The sequence below is a fragment of the Chaetodon trifascialis genome, chromosome 4, assembly GCF_039877785.1.
Source record: "Chaetodon trifascialis isolate fChaTrf1 chromosome 4, fChaTrf1.hap1, whole genome shotgun sequence".
Lineage (NCBI taxonomy): Eukaryota > Metazoa > Chordata > Actinopteri > Chaetodontiformes > Chaetodontidae > Chaetodon > Chaetodon trifascialis.
Window position 1 is genome coordinate 14,940,898 of NC_092059.1, and position 18,789 is coordinate 14,959,686.

The following is an 18,789-nucleotide window of genomic DNA, read 5'->3' on the forward strand; positions in this document are numbered from 1 at the left end:
ACATGCAAGTACCTGTCGAGTAACGTTAGCGCTATAGGAAAATAGGTAGTAGTTGGTTTTGACTTGGGTTTGAATGTGTGTGTGGTTCGAGTGGCTTGCATTAGTCATGACCATTTCTTTCCCATTGTGCTCTCTTATGCAGGCTGTTTGAGGTCTTGACTCTCTGCCAAGGATATTTTAATTGGCTTCCAACAAACAGCGGCAAACAAACTTTGGAGTTAAGGTGGCAGCACATTCTTCATCCAAACCCTTTATGTCAAACATGTGGTTTGCACGTCAAGTCATGAAATTTTATGATAATGTCTGATCAAAGAAGTCTAAGACAACAAGTCCCTGTTTGGGTCCAAGGGCATAGGGGTTCTTTGGGAGAGTCCCGGGGCATTGGCAGGGACATTATCATTTTAAATTTTGACTTTTATTTGATTAGCCAGATTTCAATACAATGGGGCAGTGTGTTTTAGCTAGAGGATTCACAAGATCTTTCCAAGCCTGTCAGTAATAAATGAAGTACCTTTTCAGCCCCAGTTGTTCCTGGGACAAAACCTGTCTCCCATCTAAACGAATCCTTTGAAGAAATCTTAGATTTGGCAGCACTTGAAATAAATATTTTTCAAAATTGTTGCTCTAACTTGTTATAGTGGCACTGTCGTTTATATTGAGGCAAACAGTATAGTTTATGTTTTTGTCTCCCAATTGTTATTTCACAGTTGTGATCAAAGAGATTTGTCACATGCATTATTTGATTTTGATTAAGCCAGATCACTGCATGCTGTGACATGTGAATATCGTAGTTTATTTTCACTTCCATGATTTGCTCCAGCCATTGGCATCTAAACAAAGACCATTAGCGGAGTTAGACAGATGTAACTGTGCAGTGAAACCACAGTTTTGGGCGTGTGTGTGAGTAATACACTGCAGTGAGCGTGAGATGCACCAACATCCATATGACCATATTCTTCTTCAAAGCGAGCCGATCCAGATGAGATGCGGAAGTTTTTATCAACAGTAGCAGTTGAGCAAGTGTTACGCGTTGCAGCTGGCAAAAAACTCAGCACTTCTGTTTGTTCCCCATCCAGCTGATGTTTGCCTGTGGGCTCTGTGACTAACAGCGCAGCCTTATTCACAACTTTTCAACTAACTGCAGGTAAACCTGAAGAGCCGCCTCATTTCATCTCCTTTTGTCCTGAGCCTGCTCTCCTGCAAGGTCGGACTTGTTGGAAGTGGAGAGGGGATTGCACACAAACAGTTTGAGGGCATAAAGGAGCATTCCTGAAAGTGATTGCTTTGTGAAATATGTGAAACCTCAGCTCGGCAGTGTGCCCCCACATTGCTTTTTTCATAACCAGCTGTGGTGTTTTGCGCAAGTTTCTACTATGTTGTGGCCATCAAAACATGCTCGCCTGTTTATCTTTACGCTGGCACATCTGCTGCAGCCCTGCAAGCTCAAATATGAGTCAAAAAGATTTAGAGCTTTTGGAATAATGGTCAGACTGAATTTCAAAACCAGGGGTTGTATATCACCCTTTGTAAACCCGTGACAATGCTGAATTCAAGTTTGTAAATGCAGAGAAAAGATTTGTAGTTGTTGAAGAACATTTAGAATGTTTGAAGAAAATTGGTGCGAAACATTGTATCAACAGCGAGGTTACACAACGACTCTGAGAATAAAAATGTTTCTGTGAACATCTGGCTACAGACGCAAAGAAGAAAGAACAAGTTAAATAATAATAATAATAATAATAATAATAATAATACATTTTATTTGTAATGCAAGTAAGTAATGTAAGTTCATTTTAAGAAAAGTGCACATTTTGTCTCGGGCTCAAAGAAGGGCCAGAATTTGTACTTGTAGCATAAATGTGTGTTCGTGTGCAACTTGAGCATCACACACATTGTGAGTTTGTACTCAGATGGTTTTTTTTGTATAACCTCACTGTTGATATTGGAGCTGTATCACAGTTTTCTGACATTTATACACCAAACAGTTGCACCCCTAGTTGATCTAATTTGTGCATAGATTTTATTTTGACATTCTCATTCTTCCTACGACTGCATTTTTTTCCTGCTCATTTCCCATGCAGAGTTTTTTCACAGGTTTTCAAAGGTTGATACATAGCCACGAGTTTTTCAGTTATTTCTGAGAAAACATTTTGATCCTTATTTGATTCCATACCGTTCTGCTTAAATGTCCTCTTTTTAACAGCTCATCTTTTAACTGCTACGAGCAGGAGACAAATTTATTTTAGCCAAACTAAATCAATTAATGTTTGTAAACATTCCAGGGAGGCGATTTGTTGGTCGGCTGAATGGAACCATTATGAGGCCACGATTGGTCCTGAGTAAAGCAGCAGCAGCAGCCCTTTTACTGCCCTCAGTCCACAATGATCAACTTCATGATTACGGGCAATAAAGAAAAGACTGATTTATATTCAAACTGAGCACACCTGATCAGTGGCCCCACGCTTGGCCAGTGAGGGTTATTTGATCCATACCAGGTATGCACCCACTGTTTATGACACAGAAACAAACATTTCATTCTTGGGACAAGGAGGAGCAGGAAAGTTGAACGTGGGAAAGCTGCAGTTTCACTCATGATGTGCTGATAGTAAATAACCTGCCAGTGAACTTCTTTCTTGACTTAGTTGATCATTTTTCAGCAGTGAGCCGTTCTTATTTTTTTATTTTTAGAAAATATCAGTGGTTAATTCAACATCTGTTAATGGATTTCTGCCAAAAACACCTTTTTTCTTGGCATAGACTTGATTGTAATCACTTTTCCTTGAAAGTGCTTGTAATGAAAAGCACACACACACACACACACACACACACACACACACACACACGCACACACACACACACACACACACACACACACACACACACACACACACACACACACACTCTTTGTAATTGCTAACAGGCTGTGGGGCATATCTTCAGAGGAATTGGCTCAGTTCAATTTTAAGGTCTTTCTCAGAAACACACACAACAGTAAGTACATAATTTTGAACGGATTACTCAGCGCTTGTACAGGAGCCCCCCCAGCAAAAACACTAACTGCAAAGCTTTGATGGACGTGATGTGACTTGACATTGTGCAGAGCTCTGATCTCGAACTTAACAAGCCCTTTTTTAGACGCAGGGAGTAATTGATGGACGGAGATCATAACCATCAGAGATTTTCACCGCTTAGGTAGCAGACCTCATGTCTCAAAGACGGCACTGTATGAGGGCAACGTTTTCATCCTGTCAACTATCTTTGGAAGTCTGGGTGACATTTGACCTTTATTTATCTGGGGAAAGTTTACTGAGCACACATGCCTCTTTTTCAGCATCGTCTTGCTTCATACTCAGTCAATTAAAGGCATTCACACCTGGGAGATACCGAATATAACCATAGGCTTATACTGTTCACCATTACACAGCCACTCTGGATCAGCAGAGGGTCAGAAGCTGCACTAATAAGCACCCAAAGAGCTGGTTATGCATTTCACCTCAGGTGACCTTCTGGCCTCAAATCCCTTTTCTAATCTTTAAGATCACTGTATCTCCGCTATGCAACGTCAAATCATGACTGAAACTCAGGCTTTGTGAAAACCAGACAGAAGCTAGAGAGAAAGACGGTGTGGCTGAGATACATATCAGGCTCAGTGTTTCTGCAGCATAGTGCTCGACGACATTAGTCTGACCCAAACCCTGCAGCACAGAGAGGAAGCCCAAATGAGGCTAAGTCCTTGATCCCGTGATAAATGCTCTGCTGAATACAGAGGCTCGTTAACGGTGAGGTGCCAGGATTTTCCCATTAAAGCCTCGGGAGTAACACTATTACTTTTAACACATTCCAGTGGGGTCTTAGACCCCCACTCGTTTGAGCCAAACGTGTGGCACAGGCCCAAATCACTCATAGAAAAAAGTAGTGAAATGTGATATTGAGGCACATGTTACAGGCTGAAGATCTAGTTTAAGTTGAACACTGTTTTGGCAGTGATTATTTAAGGCTTGAAGACCCCTGCCCTGGATCCCCCACTGTGTTTGCATATGGAGCCCGATGGTCACATTACACCGTGGCTCATTATCATTTCTTCAGGAGCTGTAGGGGTGGCTTGGCAACCATTAACAAATACCCTTGCCGTTATTTTAGCCTCTGAAATAACAAGGCCTCCCATAACGCGTTGAAATGAACGTTGATGATTCGCTGTCTCAACAATTCAGATCTTATCATTGGCTGTCTTAAGTCCCAGGGGGCTTTGATTCCTTCTCATGCTCCCTGGTTTCCGGTTCATCCATTAAGCCGTCTGCTGGAGGTGTCCATGTGTTGAGGGAGGACGGGCTGGTGGGCTTTGAGTACGTCACATCGGGACATATGCACGCCGAGATGTTTGTGCACAAGTCTGGGGTTTATGTAACAGGCGCTGGTGTGAGAGGGGACAGTTCCTTCACCCTGTGAGGAAGCTCAGTGGCAGCACACACATCTACTCATGACTCTGATTTAGTGCTGGAAAAATAAAACTTCAGAGGTCACTGAGGTCCGTCTCATTTTATTTAGTCTCCATTGTTTGAAAATGGACCACCCTTTATGAAGATGACACGTCCCAACAATACAGCACACAGCACATTCAGAGGTGCATATTAACATACTTCCAGCATCCTGCAATTGTCACCATTGTTTTCAAGCTCTGTGCAGTAAGGACGGAGCAGTTTCTCCGAGATTCTTTGTTTTCTCACTCTTTTGGTTCAGTATGCAAATACAAGTCCTGAAGGGGAATTTAAAGTGTGCATCACTAAATATGCCTCAGGTATTGCGTAACTTATTTCCCTCTTGCAATATTCAGCTCTCAGGCTATTTATTTGGATTATGACAAGCATGTCCGTGGCATGTACGTTCCTGTTTTCACGCATCTTACTATGCAAATGAAAATACAAGTGAAAACAACAACAACCACAACAACAAAAAAAAGTGTTTGTTGTATGACAAACTTGTCTCTAACAGTGTGAATCATACAAGTTTCACCACAGAGTCCCTTTGGAGGCAATTTAGGGCTTTTGATCATGTAATCTTGTCATGGATTGTACTGTGGCTCAGATTTTTCTTTTTTTCTGAGCACTGTCTGAGTTGTCTATGTTTGCTTAAAAAAATAAATATATATATATATGTGTGTGTGTGTGTGTGTGTGTGTGTGTGTGTGTGTGTGTGTGTGTGTGTGTGTGTGTGTGTGTGTTTGTGTTTGTTTATTTGTTTATTTACAATGGAGGTTTCTATGGTAAACTGAACTTGAGTGCTGCCATGATCGGATTTGTCTAAGCAGATAGGTAAACATGAGGGGCTTACTGGTCCCCTGTAGAGAAGGCACTTTCAGTTCTTTGAACCTGAAACTGTTGCATTTCCATGTTCACTTACAGCATTTGGCTGACACTACAGATTGAGTTAGTGATGGCTTTGGTGGTGATATCACATGCTAGATCTCAACTGAAAATGGTAATGAATGGTCAGAGCTGTAGTGACAGCATTCCTGTGACCACTGAGTGATTTTTACCTCATTAACAGAAATAATGAGAGGTAAAGGTTTGAAACAACATACTCATTTTAGAGCCAGCTTGTAAGATGGACACTTCTTGTTGACTTCAGCCACGACAATGAGATCCCTGTGATCATTTTGACTACACTGCTCTTGCCTGAAGCTGCTCTTTGCATTATCGCCAAAGTTTTTTTTTACAGCTAATCGGAGCCTCTGCTGACCTCATCTGGCAGAGTAGCTGAACTGCGTCTTTCAAAACCGACAAGATGAGCTGGACTAAAGCAGAGATGAATGCATCTGAAAGGGAACAACAGTGAGTCGTCAGTGAGTGCACTTCACTGTCGTTACAGCCCCCACCCTCCAGCTATTGTTTTTAAATACACTTGCAAAGGGGGGATGGAGAAGGGGGGGTTATCGCTGAAAGGTTGAGGTCTAATTTATTCAGCTGCCTCCCCCCACAGTGAGTGTTTGTATGCTTTGTGACGGGGACGTGTGCCGGTGCATCTGTGCCCTTAATGGAGAGCATGTTGGTTTTCTGATGCTATGAAACATCATGTGATAAACCCAGACCGATGAGGGAGACCACACTTTGCTCCTGCACGTGTCTCGAACCACACTTAAAGTCAATGCCACACATTTAAGGCACTGAGCTTTCGCCTTTCTCCGGAGCTGCTTGCAAGTCTGTGTGAGCAGGTTGGTGAGACGTGCTCATGATGGCAAAGCTCACTTCAGCTGGTATCAAACAGGACTGTTTCGATAGCCAGTCCTCAGTGAGGAGCTTGACTGTGTGTTGTCACAGCACGATAGTGGCTCTGACACAGATGTCTTAGTTTAGAGGAGCTGGCCTTGGGGCCTGGGGGGGGGGGGGATTCAGAGTTGGAATGTGCTGCCTTGTGGTCCTGGAGACTTTGTTGTGGGGGGACGAGTGCATGTGTGCGCTGCAGCAGTCTGTGGGGAAGGCCCATGTTGAGGTTAACACAGCGAGCGGTCCTTATATAAACCACCACATGTCTTCCTCCTTGAATAAAATGTACAGTTCTCTGTTTTCCTTGGACACCGAAAGGCAACAAATTAGTGTAGTTTTTGTCTCTTGAAGATTTCTTAATGCATACTTGAGCTAAACTTTTATGTTTGTAAAGAACGGCGCTGTGTTCCTCTTTTCTGCCTTACAGAACAACACAAGGTAGAAACAGCCACCTCCTCCTGTTAGCTCGACTGCTTAGCATTAACTAACGGCTCACCTCATGGTGTTTCTCAGCTCAGCTTCCGATGGTTGAAGGTTACAAGCACACTTACTCAAGTACTGCACTTAAATACAAGTTTGAGGTACTGGAACTTTACTGGAGTATTTCTGTTTTCTGCTACTTTCTATATTTTACTTCTTATTCAACTACATTACAGCTTTAATTACTCGTTACTTTGCAGATTCAGATTAACAGCACAAAATGTATTCAGTAAATAATTTGTGTTGTTATTATATCAATAAAGCTTTGTTGGTCCCCAAGGGGACAATCACCAGCTACCCAGCAGTATTTAAAGTGATGTAAAATATGTATAAATACATTAAAGTGAAGAACACATTCATGTACCAGCAAGTACAACTGGACTATGCAGGACTTTTTCTTGAAACAAAATATTTCCACTCTGTTATTACTACATGCAAAGTGCTTGTACAGGTGAGGAGACTTAGAGAATATGAAGAAAGAAAAGCATGCTCTCTCCTCCACCCCTCTCTCCACTCTCTCTCTCCACCTGCAGCAGAGAATGCTCTGGAGCCCCCTGTCTTACTGTTGCTGTGTGTCTAGCCACCTTTTTCGCTACAATGCCGTCTGCAGGCCTGTTCTTGTGTCTCCTTCAGCAGAGCTCTCCCTGTCACTTCACAGACTTATGTGATTCAAGCTGCATGTCTCTTGTTTTTTTTTTTTGATGAAAACACATTCCAGGGCTAAACTTGTGGACATTCTTCTTTCTCTTTGTCCCAGATGTGTAAATGCTTACTTCAAGGGGAGGAATGTCCTCTCCTTGTGCTGTTTATCAGCCTTTAGATCGCACGGCCTGGTGAGTCACCGTCGCAGTTTGGTCGTTTCTTGACTCTGTATTCAGACGAGGAGAGAAATACCCTGACATTCGTACGTTCTTACTTTTGCCTGACACGTTTTATTCTTAGCATTGCCCGGCGAACGAGGAAGAGCAGAGGAAGACTGTAGAAATGTGGAATGCTGCATCACAAATTTGATTACTTGCGGAGCGTGTTCATTCACACAGTGCATTCAGTGTGACTTGCTGTGGCCTTTCATTGCACTGATATTTGCTTAATGTCAATGTGATCAGTAAAAACTTCTCACTAATATACAGTTTGGTAAACTCAATCAGCCTTTTGCGTGTCTTCTTTCATGTCCAGCTTGAAGTTGCTTTCCCTCAACAGTCTTGATGTAGAATAATCACATTAAAAGGCTTTGGTCGGTCAACAACTGGAGGAACATGACTGAAAAACTCCTTTGATGCGCTGACACTTAATTCGGTTGCAAAAACTGCCAACTCAAGAGGTTATTATGTGCTGCTGTGGCAGAAAAGAGCAGGGACCGACCAGACCTCTCTGCCAGAACATGCAAAACACTGTCTGCTTTTTAATTAACGTTTAGCCTTTGAATAAGTCGCCCTGTGCCTCTGGAGACGCCGTGGGTAATTTTTTGGCAGACGGTGGCAGTGAATAATGTCAGTTGTCCCGGAGTCTTCCTCGGAGCAGACTGGGTGGAGGGGGAGGAGGGAGAGGATGAACTCCACCCCCTTGTTTTCTCACCATGTGACTGTGCTTTTAAAAGTCACTCGGCTCCGACAATCACAGGAGGCGTCAGTGTCTTACTACTCAGAAGAGCTGCGAAGCAGAGAAACTTTTAATAGACGCGGTATCATGCGCTGCAAAATGAACTACAGTCTGCCATGCTCGCCGGGAGCCTCGCCGACATATTCAGGACGTCTGGTGTCCTACAGGGCGAGATGCGTCAGGTAATGGACTTCTATATTCGGTCCCTGCCAGGTGTCTTACTGTCGGATCGGTTAACTTTGGTATCTGTTGTGCTTCACACAGTCTTGTGGTGTATTGTCAGCGTATTTTATTCTTACCTGTGTGTCCTTCACGGTCAGTATTATAGGTTTCACTGCCTCCCGCGTACTCTGCATTATTATACTTTAATGTAAAGACGTGCTGGCATGCTCCTGTCTACCAAGCACCTGTACTTCTTTGTAAGACATTTAACTGTGACTCGTGCAGCTGAGTTTTTCATGACATCTGAACGCGGTTGGAATCCAGCCTGTTCAGTGTCCATTTGCTCTACGTATCGAGTGTTTTGCCATCAGCTTTTCGGTATGCAGGCCACACTGTCTCTCTCTGGTTGTGGCAGTCCAGCATGTTTTCTCCTGAAGTGTGGCATCTGTTTAGGGCATGCCCCCGCCCCCCGCCCCCCGCCCCGGGCGCTCTGCTTGCGCTCCGGCACGCAGCAGGACGGAGGCAAACAACTGGGAGACTGGCCAGAGTGGGGTGATGCGTAATTCTCACTCCTATTCAGTTTTCCAAGTTTGATTTTCAAGCTTCGTCACGTTTGCGCACACGAAACCTCGTATTTATCAGAAGACTAAAACACGTGAATGTATTTCACATGCGATTGCAATGTTTACTCTGCCGCAATCCTCCATCGCTGGGACGTGTTTATTTAACACGAGTCAATCCAGGAGACGTCTTTTCTCTGTTTTTCAGCACTTTAGCCTGCTGTTGTATATGTGTTTTGACAGTGTACGTTTATCACAGGTGACTTTTAACCGAACATCAGATACTCTCTGCACATTCACCTCAGACTCAGGGCAGAGCTCCTTCTAGCGGCATGAAACCGCGCCGGTCCTGCCTTCATTGTTACGCATGCACGTCCGAGCGGGGCGGTGATCGTGAAAGACAGGGCTGTCTGCCGAGGCGGATGAAAATCCTTAGTGTTGTTTTTTTTCCTTTCCGTGGAGTAAACCCTGAAACTTTGCATCCTGCTGTACGAGGATCGTGTGCTCGGCTTCGTAAGTTGGTCGCCTTTTTATGTGTAAAGCAGGAGACGTTTTCCTTTCTTTCCTCAGAGGGCTTAGGGAGGTAGAAAACCTGCTCTGGAGTGATATGCGCTGATATGTTAACAAGATGGGAAGCACAAGAAAGCGGATGCTTCGCATTTCAGCAGAGCGTGATAATGTGTTTTTACCGAGAATGGAGAACAATGAGATTTTCCTTCGAAAGAAAAGCGATCGCTGGCGGAGACTTCAGCCGCACCCGGAGCGCAGCTCCTGCAGGAGAGGATCCACTTTCCCGTCTCTAATCTTAGTTTATTACAGTGGAGTCATGCGTAGAAAAAAAGCGGAAAGGACAGGGTGAAATGGTATTTAAACAGGCTCCAGGAGGATTGTTATCAGGACTCCAGCTGCTGACTTAGGGCGCAGATATGAGTGAAATGTGTCGGATAAACAAGGCTTCTTTGTGCTATTTACTTTATTTAGACACATTTAGACCAGCACAACTACATGTTTTGCATCGTCTGCTTATGTGATCATGCTCTGAATCATACCTGACCCAGTCTTTACTAGATTTTATCACCAGTTGGACACCTGGTTTTACTGACGTCAACACGTCACGTGACCCGTCTGTATCGCTGCACTCTTGGTTGAAACGCACACTTGTTAATGTATGTGTAGCCTCATGCCTGTATGGCCTCAAAAACGTACCTCTGAAGTGGGCTGCTATCAGTTTTTAGGATTTTTGTGCATGGTGTCAGTGTTGGAATTGCTGGAGATTATGTTTTCGAGGATCTTGTTTAGATGGTTGTGTTGTGTTTGAGTCTCTGATGGTTATTCGTGTAGATCTCTGGTAATGCTGTTCACACAGCGTGTTTGAAAACACCATGTTTGTAACATCCTTGCTTTTAGTATTTTTGGAGTGGGTATTTTGGGTTCCATCTCTATCTGTTCATCTCATTCTCTGGAAATGGATATGACTGTTAATCTTCATATGAAAACGTTGTTTACCTCCTGAGGTACCAGTGAAATCCCCCAAGGTCTTGTTTAGGCTCACCAGGAGCCAGATTTTGGCAGTGTAGTGGATGTAAAAGAGTCGATATCAATCTAAAGCACGTGGTTAACATGAGATGAGTATCTTGTGATTAACTTTTGCTCTTTCTCTTCACAGTGCATCTGGAGCCAGCGTCGTCGCCATTGACAACAAGATTGAGCAGGCAATGGTGAGTTTTCCACACATTTAAAGGCTATAACGAATGTGGTCAGGTGACACATCCTCTGCAAGCCTGCACAGAGACTTGTTTCAGAATAAGTTGTCCCACTGCCAAAGCTAAGCGAGTCCGAGACCATGAACTTTATAATGTCATAATGCATAATAGTTCATCAAAATTTCAAAATGTTATTGAAATCACAGTACGACCAAGTGCAACATCCAAATCACAGGAGCTTATTTATTTTTTTGAAAAAGGTAAAATGTGTCTCAACACAGCATTAGAAATGAAGCACTGTGGTGCTACTTAGATGCCACCTGCCTACAAATCCTTTTCTCTTCATGTCAGGGCAACAACAACCAACAGGCTTGTTGGTTTTTTCACCCATCATTCAGCCCTATGACGATAAACTCACCTGTATTCAGTTCATGAAAGCTTTTGCCTTCCCTGTTCCAAACAGCCAGCCTTCAGTAGGCCTTTCCAAGAAAAACACTAGAAAGCCAAACCAAATATTCAGAATGTAATGCACTTTGATTGACAGGTGACCTCTTGAAAATGCAATTGCACAACCCTCACAGTTATCTCACCTCAGCGTTTACGATGTTACGAAGTTGCCAAAAAAAGATCACACCTGCACTCAGCTCTGATGGGACGCTTGAGGACAGGATCTGCTGTGGTTTTTTTTTCTCCATCTTTTTATTTTGTGTGTTCATTTGAGTTTTCCTTCCTTTGTCTTTCAGGACTTGGTGAAGAGCCATCTGATGTATGCTGTTCGCGAGGAGGTGGAAGTATTGAAGGAGCACATCAAGGAGCTGTACGAGAGGAACTCGGTGTTGGAGCGCGAGAACGCCGTGCTGAAGTCGCTGGCCAACTCGGAGCAGCTCGGCCAGCTGTCCAGTCAGCTCACCCAGGGCAGCAGCACGTCACCGCCGCTGCAGCAGCAGCAACACCCACTCGTCACAAACAACAACAACACCCCCCCCTTGGCGCACCACGAGGGGAGTCACAGTATCCCTCATCAGCCTAACATCACATCGGCGTGATCCCCCTTCCCCCAGTACACACGCTCAAACACACAACACCCACCCACAGACAGGAGTGGAAGATCCTGTCAGTAAAGACAACAACTGCTACCGTCCCCTTAGCTCCATAAAGCAAAAGGCTTAAGTCTGCGTTCAGTATGCTCCATCTGAGGAACAATCAACAACAGCGACATCTTTGTTTGCCACCAAGAGCCATGCTTCAGTGTGTGCACGTTGCCTTCACATTATTAAGACATTTACCAGCCCTCAAAAAGTCTTATTCTGTCCCTGTGGTTGGCTGCAAGAAAGCTGAAAAAGGAAGGGCAGGCGGGCCGGTGCACACGGTCAAACTGCTGCATGCTGCTCTTGTGCAGGAGATGGGGGTCAAAGAGCACAGAGAGCTTGATTTGTTGGGCCAATATGTGGTGGAAGAGGGTGTTGCCATCCCTGTGAGGACCCTGACCAAGGTCCTGTAACATCCAGCGGGGACCGTCCTGTCGGTCACCCGTCACCACTCTCTGGCCCAGAGGATGCCAGAGAATCGAGGAGGAGGGAGGAGTGGGGAGGGGGGAGAGCTCACCCTCCCTGAGCGGGGGACGACGCCAGCTCGCGGGCGCCTCGGCTTGAGTTTAGTGAGTCGAGATCCTCGGCTTGTTATATGCTGCAACAAAAGCTTGTGTTGTTTTCTCAGAGCCACCGTACTTTGACATGAATCATAATACTTTTACATTAGTTCAGTTTTAGTATTTGCATTTATTTATTTCAGGGCTGCTATTTTCATAATGTAAATGAACAATGTCATGGAGATACTTATTAAAAACAAAAAGAAACGTTTCTCTCTCTCTCTCTCTCTCTTTTGGTATTTTAGAATCTGTCAGGTATTAAATTTGGTCGTCTCTTGCAACAGGTAGATCTCAGTAAGTAGGCAATAAGTTCCATAATAGAAAATTTTCCTGTCATGAGATAGAGCTAACACTAAAGCCGAGCTTACGTTAGGTGAAATCCAGGTTGAATGTATATTTTGTAAAGTGTAAAGTATTAAGAGAAAGGAGGGTTTGTACAGGAGAACACCTGTTGTTAAGATGTGATGGGATGTGTCGATAAAGAAAACTATTAATTAACTTTTTTTTTTTTTTAGACTTTCTTTGTCAAGATTTAAAAAAAACAAATTGATTTGGGGGTTTGGTTGGGGGATGAAAAGCTGTGAAAATTGTTCGACCTACTTTATAACCAAAGACGCAAAGCTGTGTAAGTCTTTTTTTCCATTTTTAAATGCACACTCATACTTTTTTCTACTCTCTCCTTCTCTCTATTTTTTTTGTCGCTGTTTTGCATGTTCTGCATGATCTATAATCAAACCACTTTCTTACCTCATGTTTTTATCTAGCACTCTTTACTTTTCTGTCGAGTTGTCAGTCTGTGAATGATCGCGGAGGGATTCATGAAAGAGAAAGGGAACAACGGGCAGAGAGGGTGGAAGTAAGAGGAAAATGAAGAATGGGAAGGTGTTGGTGTCGGATGGAGGGAAGGGCCTCGTGCACAAAACAGCAGCCAGAAAAGGAGCCATCTTTCTTTTTGTTTTCTTGTAAATGCTGTGTTGACCTTCATATGCAGAGAAAAGGTTTTGTTACATTTGCAGGTTTTAATGTATTTAATGAATGCAGCGTTTAGATTTGGATTGTAGTGTACCGACACTTTGCTTACAAAGAGAAAAAACAAAAACTAGACAACAGGAAAAAAAAACCTCTTACATTTCATACTTTAAAGCTGGAACCCAGTCGATTGTTTGTCAGAACATATTATGGGATGTCCTGTCCTTGTCACGTATTTTGTGCCTCCTGTGCCGTCGTCTGCTGTCAGGCGATCTGGTTTCTTTCTCTGTGGCTTAGAACCAAACCAAAATGCTTGGTAATCGTACAATCAGTCATTTTTCTACAGGATGGACTCTGATTTCCTTTTCTTTTTTTGCAAATGGGCTTATTTCTTCACTCTGTAGAGTATTTTTTTTTTTTCTTTCATTTGAAGGAGATGCCGTGTACATGCCAAGTGTACTGTATGAAAGTGATCACTGAGCCTTGGAGAAAATATCTTAACAATGCCCTTGTAATGTGCTGTTCAGACAATTTTAGTTTTCAGTCAAAAATAAATTACTGTTTTATTAAGAAAATGTCGTCATGTTTTGTTTTGTTTTGTTTTTTGTTTTCATTCCCCCCAGCCCCTGTTTTGTGAACAGGAAGTCCACTCATGATGTTTTCATTACATTCAGCCAACAATAAGATTCCAAACATTTTAAGCATGAACGTATTTTCCCAGTACGTCATGACAGTGAGCCGGCACGCACAGTCCCAGGCCCTGGATCTGACGCAGCTAAATGGAATTCAGCCATCGTTGTTTTTAATATTTACACCAAAATGTCTTCTTTCAAAGACCTCCAACCACAAGTCCACAATGTACTCCTTTAGGAGTCTGAGTTGCTTTGCTTCCCAAGTAGGGAAGGAAAAGGCTCCCAGATGTTATAGAAGTGAACTAGCCCTCCAAAATCAAGCTTAAGCTCTCGGTGTGCATGAATTCTGGAGTAGATTTGATCCATTTTGCTCAGATCGCTCAGATCGAGAAAGCAGACAATTTCTATGACAGAACAAAATTTTAAGCACCTAAAAGTTTGATGAATTGTGAGCCTTTGACTCATTCAGAGAAAAGTGGTGGGGAAAACCCCAGGACAGGAAACTGGGTGGCAAGTTATTCAAAGTATTTTACTGATTTCCTGGACAACATCCGACCACGATAAAGACATGCAGATAAATGCTAATCACGTCCCACCGTCAGTCTTACATTTAGAACAGGATTGGGATTGGTTCAATCCAGGGACAGGATTGATTTTGCATTTGCATGTTTCCATTTTCTAAAGATTTACAATCAAATTCATTTTGCGGTCTTTGTGTGACCTCTTTAACCCAAACCTTTAGATTGTGTCTCTAATGTTCAACAGATAACTGAGCAGAAGCTCAATATGTGTGATGTGAACATCTTTTTCCAGATTAATGACGTTAGCAGTAAGTGTCCAGCTGACTCTGATTGCATCATTTCTGGTCTCAGCCATCTATAAAACAACTCAACTCCTTTTCCCGCAGTTCCTCAGAACAGCAGGAGACTCTAATTACGGTCTTCTGTGGAATCCGATTGACGGCTGGAGGAAGTCATTTTTCCAACGGGGAAGCAAATATACCCTGTGTGTTCGCTTAACGGACAATAAAACAATGCGCTCTTTGTGAAGGAGGAAAAGAGGCTGACACCTACACAGGGGCATGTCAGAAATCCTTAGTGACGAATCAGCTGCCTGACATTTCAGACGTGATTTATGACTTTCATATATGTTGAGAAAGGTGGTAATTTTCAACTCCGGCATGTAACTTGTCCTCCACCTCCCCCGGGCTGACATCCACTGACAGCTGAAAGAGCTCAGTGCAAAATGTAGTTTTCATGGTCAGCGTGGACTTTCTAAATTGAAAGAAAGAAGAGCTAATTTATACCAAACTCAGCTGGCCTCTGCAGTGGTGAGGAGATAACAATCGTAACAGTGAAAGTCAGTGATAACAACAAAAAAATGTGGTAGCTTCACAGAAAAGCATTAAATCATCTCTGATCTCTGGTTTTTACCAGTGACCAGAAGAAGAATGCAACAGTATGGAAGTCTTTGTTCATTCCCACCTTTTTTTTGCCTTTGAATTTTCTTGATACAAATGATACAAATTCTTGCAAGAAAAGCCTGACCTGCTCACCCTGCAATATATGCTTTAATATATGCTTTATTTCTCCTCTGCATCAGTTTGATACTCCTCACCAATAAGACAAAATGGTCTTAGTTTTCATGGTTCCTTTGTTTCCAGGTGCCACCATGTGAGTCAAATTTGACAAAGTTACATGTAATCTCATCAACTATCACGCACAAAGGTGGAATGGTCATTGTGACTCATTTTTATGCCAGGCTTACTTTTTGGATGAACTTTTTTTTTTATCTAATTTTTGCTAAGAACCTTAATAGAAAGCCTTTCTTCTCTCAGCTGAACACGACTGACATAACCCAGACTGGGTATTATGAAACCATGTGTTGTGTAACATGAACAAAAGAGACCTCAGAAAACCGGGACTCCAGTTGATTGATTTGGTATGCCATGAATTTATCATTGAAGCTGAATATCATGAGTGTTCCACACCACATTTCTTTTTTTATGCTGGATATCTTACTTGCTGCACCTTCTGAAAGCAGGTTTGATACACTCCTCCATGAAGGAATAACACACAAGAGCCAGCTAGAAAGGCTCCGACGGGCACACTGTTCCAAGTAAAAGAACTGGATCGACCGGGCTTTGTGTCACCGTGACAGTTCTTCTTATTCACTCACTTCATGTGTGTTCATGCTCCAGCAGGTTACAGCTCTGAGTCACCGCAGTAACAGGGTGCGTTTTACACGTCACTGTGCGCAAATACAGTGCATCAAGTACAAGACTATGACTGATGACTGACAGCTACACAAACATTTCCTCTCCCTGTAAGATGATTGTCATCTTGTCCTGACATGCTCTGACTCCTGACATATATTCAATATCTGCCATATGAGCATGTTTGCTATAATATATTGTGTGTGTTATGCAGCTAAGTACATTTATTCAACATCTGTAGTTAAGAACAGCTGTGAGGTCGTCTCCTTTTACTTGATTATTTCCATTTTATGCTAATTTATACTATACATGACACTTTTTACTCATCTACATTTATTTGACAGGTACGCTTACTAGTTACTTTTCCATCTTGAAATTTTACGTGTAAAATCTACAATTATGTCAATAAAATTAGCATTAATGAGCAAAAGAAGGAAAAATCCAAATAATATTAACATGTTCATATGTCGATAACAATAATCCAATAATGACATTGTGAGATTACACAGCCAGAAGAGGTCATTCTGCATTATTAGTACTTCTACTGTTGTTCGTCTGTTGCTGTTACTGCTTATATTTAAGTAAAGAATCTGAATTCTTCTTTTCACCACTGGTATTATGAGCTTGGAATGACTAAAATCATCTAGATAAAGGCTTTAAAAAACCTGCTATAAGTATTTATTTATGCATCTGTACAGGAAATGGCTTGAATTATTGCTCACAAGCTTAATTGTAAAATTTCCTCTTAGAGAAATGTACAGCTGTCATTTGAACATATGTCAGAGTGATGAAATACCATCACATTTCCCCTCTCTCACATTCACTTGTCGTAATTGTGCAATATTTCTTGTTTCAGCATCACCAAAGATTTCCAAAGAAGCACAAGTGTCACATAAGTTTACTCAGCACAGGGGAAGGAAGTCGTATGTAAGCACAGCGGTGATTTGAGCACATTGTGAACGTGTGTGTGTGTGTGTGTGTGTGTGTGTGTGTGTGTGTGTGTGTGTGTGTGTATGTGTATGTTATACAGAGACAGTTACTCATCACTCAGTCATGTGAAACCACGCCTAGCAATTACTGTTGATGAGATTTACTGGAGCACTACTTACTCGGCACTGCCATCAAGTGACAAAACTGATTCATGTGAACTTGAGTGCATGGAGTTCGCAGACAATTCAACACTTTGGTGCCATCATGTGGGTATGATATGAAAGTGGTTGCAGCCACTAAAAGAGCTTTGTTAAGTGGTTTACATACATTAAATCATTGAAGTAAAATCTCTGATCAAAGGGTCTTCATCTCTCACTGTGGATTATTTTTGAGATTATTTGTATTCAAGTAATCATTTTCTCAGATGGATGTCACTGGGACATAATTATATCAAAATTACAGTAGGAGTAGTGTCACTATCAGTACATGATGATCCCCAATGTCATCCCTGAGAAGCACAAACAACCCACGATAAAACTTATTTAAATAACCTGCAAACTATAAATTTTAGACCAATTGCCTTAAAGTGGCATGTATGTAATCTGATGGAAGGAACAGTAAATGTAATAATGTAAATGTAATTGTATTATTATTATTATTATTGTTGTTGTTATTATTATTATTATTATTATTATTATTAATACTAATGTATTATTCAGAGAAACAGGATATAACTGCAGGCCATCAAAGTGGATTTAGGAAAGGAAGATGTGCTTTAGATCCAGTGTTCAGAGTTGATAGAGAAACAGTAACTGCATTGTTACTTGATGTACGTAAGGTGAATGATGCGCTTCTTATTAAGTGACACTGCAGGTAAGAATGAAGAACTTCACCTATGTGTGCTCTACGTGTTGAGACAGGAGCGATGCCACTGTTGCCAACACACCAGCATGGAGGTGGTCACTCAACCACTGAAGTGCTGCAGGCTGCAGAGAACATCCACATCAAGTAAGTATCAGGAGATGCAGAGATTGATGAGCCTATGAAATGTTTTATGCAACTGTGATACGGCCTATAACGCCTGTTTTGGGAGATTTGGAGTTGCTTCAAACTAAGGCAAGAAATAAGTGCAGATTTAGGGTGTGAACTTTCGAGATATTAAACATAAAAAAATACACTCTGTGTGTAGGTTTTTGCCGGCGGATCAGTAGATCCAGTAACAGATAAGAGAGGTTCTGCAGTTGCAGTTCTTACTCACAGATCTGCAATTATGCAATTAAACTTCAAACTTAGTATTGCAATACATTAATAAAGTAATGAAACCAAACAATGAGGTCACATTTTTGTGTACTTCAAAAACAGAGGGAAAAGGCATGATATGGAAGAAATTATGACAACAGCACTGAGAGGCCTTTACATTCAAATTAAAACAGCCGGTAATGTGAGAAACATGATGAAAAAGAAACAAGGACGTAAAAATGACTAGATTGAAAAAAGGACAGTAATCTGAAGACGACACTCCACTACGCCTTATGGTGTAAGTGTAGTAGCGAACTAACTCCAGAAGATGGCAGTAATGCAACACAGATCAGGCCAAGTGCAGCTAAAGAAGAAGGACAACGCCACCGCCC

General features: G+C 42.2%; 1 protein-coding gene across 1 annotated transcript in view; it reads left to right on the forward strand.

Annotated features, from left to right (window-relative positions):
• The window catches only part of tsc22d2 (TSC22 domain family 2), a 35,005-nt gene extending 21,056 nt beyond the window's left edge, over positions 1-13,949 (forward strand). Inside the window, exons 2-3 of the mRNA XM_070960127.1 lie at positions 10,728-10,779; positions 11,508-13,949. Of these exons, the coding sequence (XP_070816228.1) occupies positions 10,728-10,779; positions 11,508-11,810 (355 nt within the window). The 3' untranslated portion in view covers positions 11,811-13,949. The remainder of the gene's footprint in view (positions 1-10,727; positions 10,780-11,507) is intronic.
• The last annotated feature ends 4,840 nt before the right edge of the window (positions 13,950-18,789 follow it).